Genomic DNA, 20,272 nt, shown 5'->3' with positions numbered 1-20,272 from the left:
AGAAAATAATGTGTATGTATGTGTATCCATAATACGGTTTTACACTTGGCTTTTGATTTATAGCTTTGATACTTCACAGCTGTGTATGAACCCTAGGTTAAGTTAAATAAGTAAATAGTTATACCTAACTCATTGCATGTTTGTGAAAAACAAAAAAAAATATGCATATGGAAAACTTAAGGTGCTTGACATACAGTAAGTACTTAAAAATGGCATCTCTTCCCCCTCTCCATTAGCATTCATCACCTTCTAACATTCTATATGTTTACTGATCTGTTATGCTTACTGTTGAATGCCTATCTCCCTTCGTTAGAATGTAAGTTCTGACCCTCACTGGTGGCTCAGTGGATAGAATGTCGGCCAGGTGTATGGATGTCCCAGGTTAAATTCCTGGTCAGGGCACACAGGAGAAGTAACCACCTGTTTCTCTCTCCCTTTCTCTCCCACTTCTTTTCCTCTTCTGCTCCTGTAGCCAGTGGTTCAACTGGTTTGAGCATTGTCCCAGGTACTGAGGATAGCTTGGTTGGTCTGAGCATGTCAGCCGCAGGCACTAAAAATAGCTTGGTTGACTTAAGCATCAACCCAAGATGGGTTTGCCAGGTAGATCCTAGCAGGAGTGCATGTAGGGAGTCTGTCTCACTGTCTCCTCTCCTCTCACTTGGATAAAGGGAAAAAAAAGAATAAATTTCATAAAACTAGATATTTTTCTCTTCACTGCTTTACTTCAAGTGGCTAGAAAAAAGCCTGATACAAAGATACTCAAGAAGTATGTGTTGAATGAATAAATATCATTTCATTATTAGAGCTTTTTTAGCCTTCTTCATCCAGTACCAAGAATATTCAACTGGAAGAGGCCATCGCCTCTGTGTACTATGTTTATTTTCCAGGAGTGAGTGAAAAGAGCACTCTTGAGCTATACCTATATTCACAAGAAAACAATATCTAAGTGTATTAATTAATTTTTTTTTTTTGTATTTTTCTGAAGTTGGAAACGGGGAGGCAGTCAGACTTCCGCATGTGCCTGACTGGGATCCACCCGGCATGCCCACCAGGGGGCGATGCTCTGCCTATCTGGGGTGTTGCTCTGTTGCAACCAGAGCCATTCTAGTGCCTGAGGCAGAGGCCATGGAGCTGTCCTCAGCGACCGGGCCAACTTTGCTCCAATGGAGCCTTGGCTGCGGGAGGGGAAGAGAGAGACAGAGAGGAAGGAGAGGGGGAGGGGTGGAGAAGCAGATGGGCGCTTCTTCTGTGTGCCCTGGCCGGAATCGATCCTGGGACTCCTGCACGCCAGGCCGACGCTCTACCACTGAGCCAACCAGCCAGGGTTATTATTTAATTTTGTGATTCACAAACTTGAAAACTATGCATTAGCTGACCTTATAGAAATTAGAACTTTTCAGTGTTTTTCTTTCCTTTTCTATTACAGGATATTTTTTTAGAACAAGTATATTGTACCATAAGGCCTTCCTCATTCAATTAATCAACAAATATTTTTTATTACTATTACATGCCAAGCACCATTCAAGGAGTTGGGGAATACATTAGTAAGGCAGAGGAGGTAATCTCACAGAGCTTATATTAGAAGGGTAGGGGTTGGAGATGGCGGGGTAGAGACAGGCAATGGATGCATGAATAAAAAGCCAAGATAACCCTACATTCTGATGGAAGCTTCACAAGACTTCATGATAGGGCAGGAAGATAGTAACTCAGAGGATGCTTTAAGGTTGGGTACTTAAAGAGGGCCACCATCTCTAAGAAGATGGCATTTAAAGTGACTATCTGAAGGATAATGAGACAATCATGCCAAGAGCTGGGGAAAAAGCTAAAGGTGAAAACTTCTAGGATCATCAGTGCAAGATCCTAAGGGTAGCGAAGAATAAAGGAATGTGGGCTGGACAAGCACGCGAAGTGAGGGCAGAGTGCTATATAATTGGACAGTGGGTAGAACTTCCATTGGCCATGTTAAGCAGTTTGATTTTTATCATGAGAGCAATGGAAAGTCTTTAAGATATTTTAAGCTGAGAAATGACATGGTTTAAAATGGTTTTCAAAATAACATTCTGGCTGCTCTATGGAGAACAGATCAGAAAGTAGGAGTATGGTGACAGAAAGCACAGCTCTGGAGTCAGGCAGAGCAGAGTTTACATCCTGGCTTTTCCTGAGTATATTGGAAGTTTCATACAAGATGATTATAATAGACTTTTACTATGTCAGAGCATAATTTAAAAAGTCTCTCACAAGAATAGTTTATACTATTCTTAGCTTTTTAAAATTTTATTCTAAATTTCTATATGTCAACCATTATGGCACAATTTTTGTTTATTTGAGCATGATGTGCTCTTTAGTTTTATTACACTGAACACTGAACACTTGTGTGTGTATGTGGGTATATGTGTATGTTTAAAGTATAATCCAAGTAATACATTGCTGGCAAAATACTATAAACAAAAAAATAAGGTAAAAGAATAATAACCTTAATAAGATAAAGCTTTACATATGGGACCAATACATATAATATTCAAAACCACAAATTGTGGAGACATTAGGCAGTATCTCCCTCTTTAAATTTGACTTTCCTTATCTGTAAATTAAGGGCTTTAAATAGTTTTTTCACAAAATATGAGACTATTAAATATTAGTCATTAACTTTTTACTTTTATAATGAATTGAGATTTATCATCTACTAGAAAATACATATAACCACTGACCTCCACTAGTATTAAAAAAAACTAACTTTCTACTTAGTGCAAGAATATTCAACTGAAAGCACCCATAAATTCACTGATTCTTTCTGTAGATACTGTATAAGAGATGCAGAAGTAAAATAGACTATAATAAGATATTTTGTTTCAAGATTTTGTTTCAGGATCTTTCATTCTTACTTCTACACTTATCATCATCCTATTTCTGTACAATGTGAAGGAATACCACTCAAATAGATGATATATGATACCTTAAATAAAATTTAATATTTTCTCTATTCTATATTCTTATAAGTGATACTGGTTTTTATTTACCTCGTTTGTATGATTTTCTACCATTTGGGAGTTTACTTACAAGATTTGGCAAGATAGTACAGGCTGTGTATGAACAGGTTTCCTTGACTCACATACATGAATTAAGTAGGAAAATAAAGGAGAGGGTGGAGGTTAGCTTACCTCCACACACCCCCTCCAAAAAAAAATAATAGAACAGTGTGAAGTGCCCTTTTGGACTCACTGAGTAATGATGTTGGCATGCTGCCCTTCCACTTCTGCCCTGGAGTTCCAAAGATGCCAGGCCTGTGGGCTCAGTGACGGGAGAGGGAGGATGTGAAGTGGCCCTAAGTTCAGCCTGTCCACACCAGTACCCACGTAGGATGTAAGACAGGGCTGGAAAACTTGGGAACGAGGCCCAGGTCTCCAGACAAGATCAAGAAGAGTGAGAAACAGGGCCAGGAGTCTTGCCTGTTTTTCAGAACCCCTGAGAACAGAATAACGCAAGGAGGCGAGTTTCCAGCCGGAAGCTGATCTAATGAACATCCCTGTGCCACAGTGAAGAGCTGTGGGTATGTGTTACAGAAGGAAGACTCGTCTTTCGTAACTCCTTCTAGAAATAAGTATCTGAAATTTAAAGAAGCTTGGCCATTATTATTTGAAAAAAATAATTCTATTAAAACATGCTGTCAAATGTTATTTAAAAATTTTAATTTGAAAGTAAGGAACATAGGGTAGACTATAAACGGATAACCTGTTTTTGTCTGGGGAGGTGGTCTACGGGGTGGAAATCACATGAGTTGTTTTAGCAGCTGACCTGACGGAGAGCAGCTTCTCTCTTCTAATCACATTTCAATGGGCAGGGCCTTAAGTGTACATTTTAAGAGTCGGGAATGAAAATACTAATCCCATCACCTGTCTTCAGTATTCACTGCAAAGCACACAGAGTAGGCATCAGTGTTGGGACTTGACAGGTGAAATCAGCCTAGCACAGTTATGCAAATCATGTGTGCAATGGACATAGGTTGTGTAATTATCAGTGTAATCCACCTCTATCAACCACCTCCAGGAAGCAAAGGGGGGTGGAGGGTGGGGAAAGTTCACACTTGGGAGATCACCCAGAAAGTGGGCCAGGTGCCAGGTCTACAATCAGGTGAGAACAGTTCCTTCTCCAGGAAGCCTGCAGGACAAATCATATCACACTTAATGTACCACCACTATTATGAATGAGTTGCATTCAATTTAATTTCTGAACCTGAAAAATTGAATCCAGTGTGTCTATCATTATATACTAGCCCATGAATTACTATATTTTAAATGGAGCTCTTTGGCAAATCTGGTGAAAAAGTCATAGTGGTCAGGGTTTAAAACAATATCAATATGAATGTAACTGATGCTGATCATCTTTTGGTCAGGTGCCTAATTTTCTGAAATTTTTTACTCTCCACTTCCACTCTTTTCACAAAATAATCAGTGCCACTAATATCCAAAGGTCTATAACCGGTAGCAATTCCATATTATACCAATCATTTTACATGTACTATAAACTAAAGGTACTTATTTATGTCCTTTTTTTCTGGCAATCTCAAAATAGAAAGTGAATATTGAAGTGAACCTTGAAGGACGGAGGGAAATAATCTATGAGAAAAACAAAAGAAAGAGTAGAAGGCAAAAGTAGAGACAGGAGAGAAAGATCATTGAAATAAAGCAAGATGGAAAGAAGGCGAGGTTGACAAAAGAGAGTGACATTACAAATGCTTCAGGTTCTCTAGAAGGTCTTTTAGTAATGGCATTCCTGACCAGTATCAGTCAGCAGAGCAAGGAAATGACGAGGCTGCGCTTAAGAATCCTTCAGGAAGAAGTAAGTGGTAATATATTTGAGGGAGCATCACTCTCATGATGAATTAAGACTGTCCATTGAGGACAGAGGGAAAGGGGATGATAGTATGGGATAAACCTGAAGGGAAGGGGGGAGGGTGCTGTATGGAGGGGGTTAAGGGAGATGTTAAGGGGAATATGGGGAAGGGGGGATGCATTCGGGGTGACCCTAGAATCTATGTAAACACAATTAATTAAATAAAAAAAAAGACTGTCCATTGAGACTTAAAACTAGAACATTTGACATTGTTTTTTCTTTAACAATGTGGTCAGCCCTGGCTGGTTGGCTCAGTGGTAGAGCATTGGCCAGGTGAGTGTAAGTCCCAGTTCGATTCCTGGCCAGGGCACACAGGAGAAGTGCCCATCTGCTTCTCCACCCTTCCCCTTCTCCTTCTTCTCTGTCTCTCTCTTCCCCTCCCGCATCCAAGGCTCCATTGGAGCAAAGTTGGCCCGGGTGCTGAGGATGGCCCCATGGCCTCTGCCTCAGGCGCTAGAATGGCTCCGACTGCAGCAGAACAATGCCCCATAGAGGCTGAGCTTGGCTCCCTGGTGGGCATGCCGGGTGAATCCCGGTGGGGCGCATGCAGGAGTCTGTCTCACTGCCTCCCGCTTCTCACTTTGGACAAATACAAAAAACCCAAAAAACAAAAAACCAGTGCTGTAGAAGGTGAGCTCTATCTCAATCCAGGAGGGATTAAATTTTTTACCTTTATTTTCACGAAATTTGAATATGAGGAAAAAACTAAATCTCTTCTTACCAGTTTCCTTGAGAGCATGTAATATATACCCTAAAAAATGCCTGTTGGTTGGTTGAACATTCTACTAAAGGTGAATATTTAAATATATTCAAGAGCAGATAATGCATAAATTTTATTTTATAGTTTAGGGCATAACTGAACAAGACAAACTAGAGTTTACTATAAAAGAAAAACTTTTGAGTTTGCAGTAGTGTACTATTTAACTGATATGGTTTTTAAAAATCAATATTAGGAACAAATACAAACATTTAATATTTTTGAGCAATTTTTATGGATAAGCTAGTCCTTGAAATTTACAGGGTCTTGAAAAATAAAGAGGTAGTTCTTATAAAAAAGAACTAAAAAGGTACAATGAGGAGGAAGTTGTTGTTATTTTAACAGATGGATATTTACATGGTACATCTGGTCCAGTTCCTTTTAATAGGACAAAATACCATTAAACCAACAATTAGACACAAAGAACACACTTGCTAAGCTGAAAACTGTCCAACATTGAACAGGTTATAAAGTAGTGTTATAAACTTCAACATTCCTGAGGTGTCTGAAAATAAATAGGTATTTGTTCAGAAAGGTAGAGGAACTGACCCAAAGACAAAAGACGATTCTGACACTGGGAAGTTCCTCACTCAGCTGTTACTCCAGGGTGATCCTACAAAGATACACAGTCACACACAGCGTAATGATATTTCAGTCAATGATGGACTGCATATATGACGGTGTCCCATACGATTATGATGGAGTTGAAAAATTCCTATCACCTGGTGATGTCATAGCCATGGTAATTTTGCAGTGCAGTGCACTCCTCGGGTGTTTGTGATGATGTTGTTTTAAATGAACCCATGAGGCCAGTGGTATGCAAGAACAGCACCTAGAATTACAGTAGGAGGCCACATCTTCCGGGTTTGTGAAAGGGCACTTCGTGATGTTCGCACAATGAAATCGCCTAACGACACGTTTCTCAGAATGCATCTCTCCTTGTTAAGCGGCACAAGACTATATAAGCTAAACAATTTTTACAAGGTGTTTATTTTTAGATGATATATTCAAATAAAAAAATTGCACCATATACTAAATATTGGTGTTACTGAAAGAGAAGATTTTACTTTGAATTTTATAGCAAGTCTTAAATAAAACACAAAATAAATTTTATTTTCTGAAAATGAGATGAACAAAAATATCTGAAAAATTCCTGTACTGATCTGCTTATTTAAAATTTTTTTAAAAAATAATAATCTGAATCCAGTATAATCCAATGGCCAAAACTGAATTTTAGATATGGCAAAAACATTTAAAACTGTGTGAAAAGCATACTTCTTACTTACTGTTTCTGTTTGTAATTTATACAAAGGAATTTATAACTTGTATTATGTAAGTTTACATATATTACAAATACATAATCTTATATTCTGTTTTAAATATTTAATTTGGGCACAGAATTAGAGTATGTGAGAAATATACCTGAAATGCTAATTAGAAAAATATATGCAATTCTAGTTTCTGCTAGGTTTAAAAGATAACAAGTACGTTAAGTATTACTTTGATTAATACGGGTCCAGGGCTTAATTGAAACAAGATTCCCCTAGTGTATGAGGGTATAATAAAGACAAAAGGAGCAATACATATAAGGTATGAATCAAACTAATCAAATTTCCAGAAATGAAATAACCATAATCACTAATTAAACTAAAAAAGTCTAAGAAAGAAAACTAATTTAAAAAATCTTTTTTTTTTTTTTTAGCTGGCACACTGGATGAATGATTTATCATTAAAACCTCAAAAATATTATGCCATGTTATAAGTCTGTATAGGGCAAATTAGATAATTTGTATAATAAAATTTAAGATTAAGGAATAGAGACTTTAAACTAGAAACTAGTACCGTTTACTTTCTTACCACCTCATATAATGTACAAGGTTAGGACATGTTTAAAAATGTAGGGTTTTTTTTCCTCCCTGGGCTAAAAATCAGATGATCTGCTGTTGACGATGCACTCCAACTCTTTATTTCTCTCTCCGTTCCCTCTTCTCCATCTCCCTCTTAAAATATCATTTAAATTTCACATGTATAAAGATCTTCTTCTCCCTTTTGCCAGCCATTCATTGGTTCTGACTGTTGCAAAAAGGCAAAAGTAGAAAGAGGGTTGCAATTTGTATATATGCTTACATTTAGCCTACATAGGTAATTTCAATAAAATAAATTCTAATAAAAGCCCAGCATCAAGACGAATAGAATAGCTCTAAATAACCCATCATAAATAAAAGCGTTAAATTAAACACTGATGATCACTGTACAAGTAAAACTGAGATTGTATCATTTTATTTTTTTATTTGCTGAATGAAAAATACTCCAGAATGAAAATACAGCACTGCCATAAGCAAAGTGGGAATGGCTCTGATTTCTGCCATTACTATCTTAAGAAGTGGGGAATAAAGCAGAGGAGTTGTTGACAGGAGTCATCTGCTACTGAAAATTATCATCTGCTATTGGTGTGATATATTTCCAGAAATAATAAAATTATACTCTTAAAAAATGATTGCTAGAAAACATACTTTTCCATGTCAAACACTGGTAAATGCTACCAAAGTATTTTGGCTCTTTAAAAGGGCTCTGATTTATTATTTGTAAAACTGGGAACCCTTTCAAAATTTAAAAAATGTTACCAAAGATTGCAATGAAAATTTAAAACATGCAATCAAATTAAGTAATCAGAATTTATACACTTATATCCACTTTCTATTCTAGTGTGAGGGAGGGAAAAATTCAACATGGTTTTACAGCAAGGCAAAAGGAGCTTTCTCAAAAATACTTATTACAAGTGAATTAATGTATTTTATGTCTGTAACCAGAAGTGGAAAATCAGAAGCTATAATATCAAAAATATCACTCAGATTTAGGTTGACATTGAGAAGATCATCTCAAAATGTCAACTTTAAGCCTCCCCCATGTTATGCAAATCTATTTTAAAAGTTAAAACAAGCTACAGCTAAAAAATAAAAAAAATGTGGGGAGTGGGGACTATTCTCTTTAAAGTTTACTCACAAAGAGTGATTAGCAGTAACGTAATGGGAAAAGAGATAATGGTGTATTTAGCATAATATTATAACAGTGTAGGGAGATTTGAAGATCAAATTAAGTGACTAGTCAAAGTCACATAGCTAATTTGCAGTGAACCCATTCTAAAACTCAGAAGTCAACCTCTTGATTTCCAGGTAGCATACATTTTTATCATTTGAGTTGATTTAATCGTGTAAAAGTTTTATGGAATAAATGTACGGAGCTGTTAGCATTTATCCCATTCTATAAAGTACAGGATTTGAGTTTGAATCCAGGCTATGCCTGCATCATCCCTCTGTGCCTCAGTACCCTCACCTGTAAAATAGAAATAGCAATAGCAAGACTCTCTCTTGACCCTCTCTCTCTGCTTTAGAGAAACACACTGATGGGTGACCTGAAACACTGAATTCCCGGCACCGTAGGCCCCTCTTTGCTAGGCCCACAGAAATACTTCCGGCAGTTGAAGTGGGTACTCATTAAGAGTCACTTATGATTCTAGTTACACCTATCATGCCAGCTGTATCTGCTACTGTAATTAGGTAAATTACTAAGATATCCATTTTCCAGTAAAATAAGCTCAAAAAGAAAGTTTTCTATGAAAACTCATCTTCTCACTTTAGAAAGATTAATAATAAAGAGAGATGAGTGGATGAAAACAGATACTAAAAAATTGGGGGAAAGCACTAATCAAAGAATATATACTGTATGCCATATGTTTTTCTGTGTCTTTTTATTTTTAAAGTGATATATAAATATAAAATGTGACAGGAACATAAGTACACTTCAACTCTGGGATCATTGTTACAAACCTACTAAATGGAAAATTTCCAAATCTAAAATACAGGAAACGGAGATGCAGTAATAATAATATAGAAAATAACTAAATAAAACAGAACTATGAACAGTCATTGCCCAAAGTGAAGGGGGGAAATACTTTCTAATGATAATACTATTCATAAAAAGCAAAAATTAAAATCCTCTATTACACTAATACCTGTACTAGTTATTTTAAGCACTAGCAGTTAAATTTTAGTCCGTCTAAGGCGTAGCCCCTGCTTTGCCTCCATAGCCATTGTCAACCTTCTTTGCCCTGCTCCGCTCCTGCAGAAAGCTGATTTCTACTGGATTAATCAATAGACTCCTTTGTCCTCTGACTTCTGTTTAGGGTCAGTTAATGCGAAGCATCAGCAAGAGATTGGAGGGTGTGAAGAGTGAGGTCAAAGTGTTTATTATTCCTCAGCCACAGGTTAACAGGTGTGCATTCCTCCACCAAAGGTCAGCGTTCAAGACACCTCCTACCTCTCTGAATTCCAGTGACTTCTCCATCCCCTGCCCCTTCAGACATGGGGCTGCTAATCACTTCCTGCTAAGGCTAGCCTCAGAGCCTTCAACCATCCTTCCTTGGTTTCCTTTATGCCTAACCATTCTCTTGTAAATATTGGTCCTTTCAGGGATGTCTCCAAATTTTCCCCATTTAAGTGTCTCGGTGATTTCCTGTGTCAGGACCCTGACTGATAGATATGGGTCGCAGGAGTGGCCTAAGGCCAAAGTCCATCAAAATGACATTCTGCCATGGGATCACTCCTGTTTGAAAAGAACAGGATGGCCTCCTTACCAGGGAGATAATAGGATCCTGGCTGGTAGGAGGCATGTGTGGGCAACCTGACTACTCCAATTATGACTAGTGGCAGTGAGGGGTGACGCGCAGAGGTGAGGCAAGGCGTCCGGCGCTGCGCCCTTCACTAGCTAAAGCCAAGATGGCGGTGTGCAGGGTGAAGGCTGCCGCAGTGCTAACTACGGATGGTCCTAAGAAAAACACAGAGGACGAACAATTTCAAGGCCCTGAGTGATCAAATCAGAGCAGAAGTAAAATATCAGCAAGTTTCTCAGTAGCTTTAAAATAGCCCTTATTGACTTAAGCTTCAGGGCAAATAAGGCTAAAGACGGATTCTAGAATCTGGTTTGAAGGCTTATGGAATTGCCCTGCTCAATAAAGTGTGCAGTGCCCATGCCACTGGGCTCAGTGACAGCGCAGGGTGACAACGGGATGGTACTGTCTGACCAAACACTGACGAGGCTCAGGATGTGGAACCCCCCAAATACTCCCAAACCCTCCTTACCGAAAACACAATCCTCCTCATTCCCCACCCTTCCGTCTAAAGACACCAACATTCCCACAAATCAGTATTCTCAAAGAACAGGACTTTCAATTACTTCAGTTGAGGCGCAGAGCCAATCAGAGAACGGCAGTTCTTTTCAGGACTTCCTCCTATTCCCTCTCATTGACCCCAAGCTCATAACAACTTAGATCCTAATATAGCCAAAAACCAAGGCTTATACACACTGAGAGAGTGCCAACACTTTGCCAATTTGTATCAGCAGGAGTCTAGCCAGCATGTGAGGGAGTGGAATGAATCGATTCTTGGGGTTTTAGAACAGGAACTAAAATGCTAGATCAGGCAAAACATATCGATATATGTGCATTCACCTGGGATTGGGGATTTAGTGCATTGCCTCGAGCAGGTGGGAGTGACTAAGTGACTACCTCGACTCAATGTTGGCTTACAAAAGAAAAGTTGAAGTGCCAAAATTTTCCTGGCACCAAAGTGAAAGAAGTCCAAACGCCCAAGTAAGCAAGAGCACTGGAAAGGCACTAGTATGAGTCACCCTGCCTAGCCTATCCCTCACCGTACTCCTGGAAGGGCCTGTGAAACACGCCCTTCACCAGATACTGCCACGGGTGAGCAAAGAACCAGCATGCTTGCAAGGCTTTACGGTACCTGTCTTCTCTAGGCTGGAGAGAACAGTGACAGATGTCCAAGCAGACCTGGGCCCTCTGATTTAAACGTACAGGGGTGGGAAAAGTAGGCTTACAGCTGTTCGTATACAAAGACATGCAGGTTATGATTATTACAATAGCTTTACTGTTTCTCACACTCACAGCTGTAAATCTACTTGTGTCCACCCTGTATTTTACTTAATCAAAAATATTTCAGTATGTGGTACTAGCATATTTAGGTACTTAATAGCCAGATGTGGCTAGTGGCTACCACATTGGAGAGCACAGCCTCAGAACTATCACCTCTTCCAAGATAGTAACTGAAACTGAAAGATGGTGGGGTGGTGATTCCTACCACATACCCATTTAAACTGGTTTGTTGTTTTTTTTTAGGCTAATGTAAGACCTAGGAGGTTCTATGGATGAATGCAGACTGATCCCCTCACCATGCCGCCCACAGATGCATGTCCAGCCATACTATCTTCACTGGATCATATTAAAATAGCCCCTGACACCAGGTATGAAGGCATTAACAATTTCTCTGAAAAATAATTCCTTATCAACAAAGATAATCAGAAGCAGTCTGCCTTCACATTACAGGAACAGCATAGTTTCACTATCTTACCTTAAGGTTAGGTCAACTCTCCTCTCTTTGTCATAATATAGTCCAAAGAAATCTTGTTCATCTTGACATCCCACAGAACACCAAGCTGGAACACTACACTCATGGTATTACACTGATTGGACTTGATGAGCAGGAAGTAGTAAATACCTCAGATACCTCAGTGAGATACCTGCGAGAGGAAGGGAGATGATCTCCGCGGAAAGTTCAGGGGCTGGCAGCATGGGAGACGTGTCACAGGCCCAGTGGGCTGGGCACGCTGAAATGGGTCCTCTATAGCAAAGGACAGGTTGCTGCACCTTGCTTGTTTCACCGCGGAGAAGAAGGCGCAAATGCAATGCCCTCTCTGGGTTTTGGTAAAAGACATTCCACACTGGGTATGCTGCTCCAATGCACGGACCGTACCAGGTATTCCACGGGGCTGGCAGCGTGGCGCGGGGGCTGGGGCAAGGGAAGGGCCTGCAGGACACCTCCGCTGTGATGAAAGCGCCCTACTCCCTCAGCGCTACGATCAGCAATTCCTGATATTAGGAAACGTCTGTGTCTGTAAAACATTTCTGTCAATAGGAGCATCGTCGTGCTGATCCTTTTTTCCTTTTTTTCAAGTAAAGACATGCAATCTGGTACCAACAACTGTTCTCCTTTTTAAAAATTCCTCTTAACTTGGTATGAGACTCTGTTTAAGATGGAGAGTATTGGGCCATAGGACTCCAAATGTCTGTGTGGCCCAAACTACACAAAATGAACTAGCTGTTATCTGACTCAGTAGGATGTACACAAGAGCACTGTGTTGTTAAATGAAACTGAGACCATGTGGGTCTGGGAAGCCCAAGTAGACTTCTCGAGCAAGTGGCTCAGATGTCCCTGTTGCTCACTACCACTGCTGCACAATCTGTCCTCAAGGCGCAAGTACGGCCTCGTGTGTGTTCTCAGTGACCAATAACTGAAGGATGAGACTGCGTGAGCCTAGTTTGTAAGTGGATTGCATGGCATTTGGTATGAGCTGTGACGACGGTGTCACAGGCCCAATGAAGGGGGCTGGCCCTAAAATAGAGTAGTGAACGAATATCCCCTAGCCTAGCAGAATCTCAGACCGTACACTTTACGTGGAAAGAGAGCAATCTAAGGAAATGATACAGGCTACGGCCATATGGTCAAGGACTTGGAAGAACAAGGCTGGCAAACTGGTGCTGGAAGGTCTGAGAGAGTTATGTGAATGAACCTCTCAGAGTCAGTACAAATTGTGAATTTGTACTGACTCCAGTACAAATGTGAATTCCCTCCAGATGGTACCCTCTGTGGAGAAGGCTCTCAGGAAACTGGACAAGAGGATCTGATGGGTGACCCAAACCAACTTGTGAACGTCAGTCAGGTTCGTTACCTAGCTCCTCTTGTGCATGTCCGAGGAAGTGGCCCATGTACGGAGTGACAACGTGGGGACAGGGATGAAAACTATGTACGGATTCAACAACCCAGGTTTTCCCCTCTCTATGACTGATTTACTCCCACCAGTGCCGAGTTCACAACTTTCTAATGCTGCGGCTCTGATATGGGTCCACACTCCAGGGGATTAACCAGTCAATCAGTAGCAGGCAGGCTACACTGGACAATGTCCAATATGAAGGAGGGAGAAATTTATCCTCCTAATATGTAATAGACATTCGGAATATAGATTTATATCCCCTTTCTTCAATGCTTTTTGCAAGCTCTTCTACATGTGGATTTAGCAGAACGCCTTACCAAGTATCATGGTCTTTCTTAAAATATTGCCTTTAACTAGGAAGCTCATTTACGACATCAGAAATACAGCAATGGGCTCAACCTATCTATACCGCTCACAAAAATAAGGGGATCTTTTCAAACTGAACATGAAGCTATAAAATATCCCCTCATTTCTGGGAGCAGTACATTTCACTGGTCATATCTCATGTCCCATCAGCCAGAATCACCTGGTTAAATGGAGGGATGAAATGACCAAGCAGTGGAGTGGTCCATGTGGGGCTGGCAGCCGGGGCACGTTTGGGTGTGATCTATTCTACAGGATATGAGATAGGCCTAATGTCATCTCCTCCACGGCCGCAATGCATGCGTCTGAGAACAAAGAGGTTAAAGGTGGGAGTGGCCACAATACAAGTAGATCCAATAACGCACTTAAGGGATGTTTACTTGCAGTCCTGAAATCGTGGGATTGGTGGTTTTGGAGGTCCTGGTGCCCAAGAGAAGAATGTTTCCACCAGGGAGCAGAGTTCTGGCACTGTGATTCTGGAAGCTGAGACAACTCCCAGGCTATCTGGGGCATCTCAAGCTGCTGAACTGTGGGGAGAGAAGTGGGCCATTGGTTGGTATATTTTCAGATTACTAAATGCTTTTGGGTTGCTGTAGTATGATATGGGCAAGGACAACTATGTTTGGAATTCAGGAGGCTCACTGCGGAACTGCTTTAAAAAAAACGTGCTCAATAATCCTGGTTATTGTAAAACTGCAGGAATCCAAGACAGGCAGCCCACCAGCTCTCAGAACTTCTAGAAATCAATGTTTGGGTCAGCCATCCTCCAGATAAAGAAACCTGTCCAGCCCATGTGCTAGAAAGGGGGTAGGGGAAGACAGACTCACTCGGTAGTGGAAGAAGAATGCTATGATGATCAATTTGAGCTTTGTGACCAATTAGTGAAGCATGACTTTCACAACTTTGTTTCATGTTTCATCTGTTATGAATGGCACTGGTGACGCTAACACCTTAGGTTCCAGTTGGAAGGATGACTGAATTAGTGTCACCCTTTGCTGATGCAGTAGCTGAATGACACCCACTTCTCATCACTTCATTCAACTCCCTTTACTGAGCCAGTTTGAGTATGCTGTTTATAGATCTGCAAAAATCATGCCTTAGTATACCAAGCTGCAAAATCATTTTGATTGTAGTTATAGGATCCATAGCTTTCTTTTTTTTTTTTGAACCTCAAATTAGCAATATATTTATTGCTAATATGTTTATTGCTAATATATTTATAGGAATATATTTATTGCTAATTTATTGCAGTTTTACAGAAACAGCTCCAACTGACACACAAAAACTTTACACTTACACAGAATCATGTAAATGATGTTAAGGGTCAGGCCTGGCCAAAGCTAATGGGAGTGGCCTACTTTTGGAGTGACATCTTCCCTCCCCTCACTGGATCGCCCATCAACCAGGTGTCTCAGGTGGGCCATGCTTGATTTGCATAAAGAAGCTAAAGGCAGTTGCCCAGCTCAATCTAACATAAAAACCAAGATTTTTTTTACTTGTGTGACCCCACTCACAGGGACAGATCTGTTAAACAAAAGAAAACCAAGGAAAGAGAAATTGAGATAAATATTGAATGCTTTTCTGAGGGGTCTCCAGGCACTGAAACTTCTGAGGACATGACAATTCCAGGTAAAGAAGCATGTCTACATGAAACCATAACATAAAAAGCAACACAATTTTATCAAGACTAAAACAGATGTCTAAAGTTATTTTTGCCTCAACTTCATGCTAGAGATATGTTCACGAAAAGTTTGTTTTATATAATCCTTGATCAACTTGACAACACTTTAGTAAGCCAGAGCATGTGGCTAGCTAAAGAAAATAAATGTCATGTTTTAAAAATCTTTCAACAGAGAATAATTTTTATAATAAAAAATACCACTTTAAGATAGTTTTCATAGCTTAATTATAAAATAAAATATAAAATGTCATAGTAGGAAATAAGTGAATTACTTTGATTCAGGGAAGAAACTAAAATATATAAAATATTTTGTTTTAACGCTTATGTTTAATTTCATTTTTCTGTAACTGCCCGAAATTTGAATATCCAAATAGTTTTACATACTTCACATTTATCTTAAAAAACTAGGTAAAGCCTTAAGATTTAACAGAAAAAATGTGAAGAAAGATAATACAAGCATCACCTCACAATCCACAGCACTCTTTAATGCAATTTGTCAATGTAGATGAAAACATCACCTCCATCATATCTTTATATTAAAATTCAATAGGATTTAAAAGTCACTAGGAATAGAAAGAGCATGTAAACTAGCTTGAGACTATTTGATATTAATTTTTCACCTTTAACTTCTTAGTTATGACAATTCATACTATAAAAGTCAAATAAGATTCATTCAGATTTCTAATCCTTTTATGCACCATATTTGCTCATTTAAAAACAATCAACCTTATTCTAGATTTTTCATTGATGATTTATGAAGCAGAGAAAAGTCCCAGAGAGCATCAAATGACTATGGTTTGAGAATTGAAAGTAACAAGAGATATAAGCAAATATAATATGATCTAATAGCCAATTTTCCAATGAGTGTATTTTTTTTTATTTTTATTAATTTTTAATTTATTGTGTTTACTTGGATTCAAGTGTCCCACTGAATACAACTCCCTCACCTCCCACACCCATGTCCCTTTTTATTCCCCCTTTGCCCCCCTCTCCCCTAACTCCCTCCACACTTCCCTCTAGGGCAGGGGTCCCCAAACTTTTTACACAGGGGGCCAGTTCACTGTCCCTCAGACCGTTGGAGGGCCGGACTATAAAAAAAACTATGAACAAATCCCTATGCACACTGCATATATCTTATTTTAAAGTAAAAAAACAAAACGGGAACAAATACAATTATTTAAAATAAAAAACAAGTCAATTTAAATCAAGAAACTGACCAGTATTTCAATGGGAACTATGGGCCTGCTTTTGGCTAATGAGATGTCAATGTGCTCCTTTCATTGACCACCAGTGAAAGAGGTGCCCCTTCCGGAAGTGCAGCGGGGGGCCGGATAAATGGCCTCAGGGGGCCGCATGTGGCCTGCGGGCCGTAGTTTGGGGACCCCTGCCCTAGGGTTTGCTATTCTGTTATCTATATCTCTGTGTTATGTATATAAAGTTTCTCTAATCCCTTTACCTTCTCTGATCCCATTCCCTTATCCCCCCTGACAGCTGTTCCTCTGGTCTCTGTGACCCCGCCTCTGCCTCTATTCCGTTCCTCAGTTCACTTTGTTCATTAGATTCCATATGTGAGACCTTATGATATTTTTTCTTTCTCTGCCTGGCTTATTTTACTTAGCATAATAATCTCCAAGTCCATTAATACTGTCACAAAAGGTAAGATTTCTTTCTTTATTATAGCAGTGTAGTATTCCACTGTGGAAATGCTCCACAGCTATTTAATCCACTTGTCCACTGATGGACACTTGGGCTGTTTCCAGATCTTAGCTATTGTAAACAATAAACATGGGAGTGATATTTTCTTTTGAATCAGTGATTTGGTAATTTTAGGATATATTCCTAAAAGTGGGATTCCTGGGTCAAAAGGCAGTTCTATTTTTAATTTTTTGAGGAAACATCATATAGTTCTCCACATGACAGCACAAGTCTGGATTCCGACCAGCAGTGCAAGTTTTAAAACAGCAATATTTGCCTGACCAGGCAGTGGCGCAGTGGATATAGCATCGGACTGGGACACGGAGGACCCAGGTTTGATAACCCGTAGGTTGAGCACAGGCTCATCTGGTTTGAGCAAGGCTCATCAGCTTGAGCCCAAGGTCGCTGGCTTGAGCAAGGGGTCTCTCAGTCTGCTGTAACCCCCAGTCAAGGCACATATGGGAAAGCAGTCAATGAACAACTAAGGTGCCAAAATGAAGAGTTGATGCTTCTCATCTCTCTCCTTTCTTGTCTGTCTGTCCCTATCTGTCCTTCTCTCTGTCTCTGTCACAAACAAACAAACAAACAAACAAGAATAATAACAACCAAACTCCCCCCCAGCAATATTTGACTTCCCACTGTAGTCTCAACCTGGGAACTGTACTCAGTCCAAAAAAAAAAAAAGAAAAAGAAAAGAAAGAAATCACAGCTGTCATCTTCTCTGTGGTAACATCAGCATGTAACATGATATTCTACATTATCCTGGATTAATCATAATTACTGTGCTAATTATAAAATGTAAAAATCATGGAAGATTTATATAACAGCAGTTTCTTAGTTCAGCGGTTTAGAATAAGAGACTTCAGTTGACAGCACTCCTTTTTGCCAAGTCTATAAGGGCCCCATGCATCCTGCAAGATTTATCGGTTAATCAATCCACACAAATAAAAATACTGTCCAAGTCATTCCTGGCTATGTACCAAAGCTATAAGATACTCTGCATTATCTGCGGCACCCTCCTGAATTCTCAAATTCTAGCTTTCCTCTCAAAGAGTGGCTGGCACTTACCAGAGTGGGTCCTGAGGTGTCCTGTGAGGGCGTCCCTTCTTCTGCATGCATAGCTACAGAAGGGACATTTGAACGGCTTCTCTCCAGAGTGTAACTTTATGTGTCTCAGAAGATTGCCCTTCTGAGTAAAGGAGGCCCCACACTGGTTACAGTGGAAGGGACGTTCACCTGCGTAAGGCAAAAGAGATGAAAGGTCAGCTCGGTTAGGTGCAAGTAACTAATCTGCCATACATGTTCACTAGAGCCAGTCCTCTGTGCTGAGAATACTCATCTCCCCTCTAAGTCTTCTAAATCTGTACCTTCCCAGAATCTGCTTTGCAAATACAAAGTCACAAACTGTAGATCAAATGCCGTCCCCCCCACCCACATAAATTTTACAGGATTCCCGTCATTGACAAAAGAATAACAGTAATAGGATTGACAACTGGTTGGTTGACTGACTTGCTGTCATCACTTTACTGACATTATTGGTTGCTTTACATATTTCAGTCCTCATAACGACATAACTAATCAGGTACCTATAGTTTCAATTTACAAATGAAAAAATTGAAATTCAAGGATCAAAGGATTTGACTATATTCCCAGAACTAATAAGTACTCAAGCTAGTAATTGAATCTTTGTCGGATTGACTACACCTTGCTCTCTTTCTTGTACCATGTTCTCTTTAAAAATCACATAAATATTGAGTTGAAAGGGACCTTCAGTCTAGCTCTCTCATTTAGCTGATAATTTTCTTATCAGGGAACAAAAGAGGTTCAGTGAATGAACCAGGTTACAAAGCTCATTACCACAAAATTTCCAAATATAGCTCAGGTCTCTCAATTCTCCTACTCACTAACAGTAAAAGCCTTAGTAAAACTTCCTTATATAATCAGGGAAAATCCAAGAAAATTACTCATGCGGACATTTCTTATATATTCTTTTTCTGTTGTGAAAATCATTTGTTTAATAGGAATCTTTTCTCCTATTAGTGAAATTGCTCTAAAACTAATTATGGTTTAAGCCGTAATTATCATCAGTTCACTCTGTAGCCATCAACTGGCTGTCACCAATGTCATCAAACATAAAAACATGTAGTTGATGAAGCAAATGGGCAAGGGGATCAAACTGATAACATTAATGAAACCATGAAGAAAATAAGACTATTTTAGGTTTGTCTATTTCTAAAGATAGACATGAAACATAAAGATATCACACTAAAGCTCAAGGTTTGGAATAAAAATCAAATTAAAAAACAATTCCCTTTTGGTTGACCTGGACCGCTTCTGTACTTGAAGTTAGAGGATTACAATTTTAATAGTTAAAACTTTTTAAAACTGAGTTGTCATGTTTAGTATCTTTATCTGGAATATTCATAACAGTGAGTAATAAAACCTCAATAGTTTGGGGGTACCTTTAATATCATGCAAACCTCAGTGATTCTTTTAATTAAAGAAATCTAAGAAGCATGAAAAAAATATACTCGTCCCCTCCTAGCAGCTGCTACTGCACATTCTATCATATAGATTTGATATAAATGCTTAAGAAATTTAAAAAATGGATATAGGAGTATCTTGAAATCTGTGATACTTGCTCATTTTGAAATTTAATAAGATACATACCCCCCCCCCAAAAAAAGTGTAATAGATGTGTGTGTAGCAATGGCTAAGGTTTTTTCTTAAGAAATCTGGGGCTCTTATGAGCTAAGTTTATAGAATGCCCTATACCAGTGATTCTCAACCTTTCTAATGCCGTGACCCCGCAATACAGTTCCTCATGTTGTGGTGACCCCAAACCAAAAAATAATTTTGGTAGCTACTTCATAACTGTAATTTTGCTACAGTTATGATTCGGAATGTAAATACCTGATATGCATTATGTATTTTCCAATGGCTTTAGGCGACCCCGCTGGGGTCGTGACCCACAGGTTGAGGACCGCTGCCCTATACTGACATATCAGGTTGAAAAAATAATCTATCATGTTAAAGTTGCCTTC

At 39.3% G+C, this 20,272-nt stretch overlaps 1 protein-coding gene across 11 annotated transcripts in view; it reads right to left on the bottom strand.

Annotated features, from left to right (window-relative positions):
• The window catches only part of IKZF2 (IKAROS family zinc finger 2), a 163,570-nt gene that overhangs the window by 33,198 nt on the left and 110,100 nt on the right, over positions 1-20,272 (bottom strand). For all 11 annotated transcript variants that reach the window (XM_066278657.1, XM_066278659.1, XM_066278658.1 and 8 more), the window contains one exon: positions 18,297-18,464. In XM_066278657.1, coding sequence (XP_066134754.1) covers positions 18,297-18,464 — 168 coding nt within the window. The remainder of the gene's footprint in view (positions 1-18,296; positions 18,465-20,272) is intronic.

Source organism: Saccopteryx bilineata, chromosome 5, assembly GCF_036850765.1.
Source record: "Saccopteryx bilineata isolate mSacBil1 chromosome 5, mSacBil1_pri_phased_curated, whole genome shotgun sequence".
NCBI classification, from domain to species: domain Eukaryota; kingdom Metazoa; phylum Chordata; class Mammalia; order Chiroptera; family Emballonuridae; genus Saccopteryx; species Saccopteryx bilineata.
This window is presented reverse-complemented; position numbering and strand designations above follow the sequence as displayed.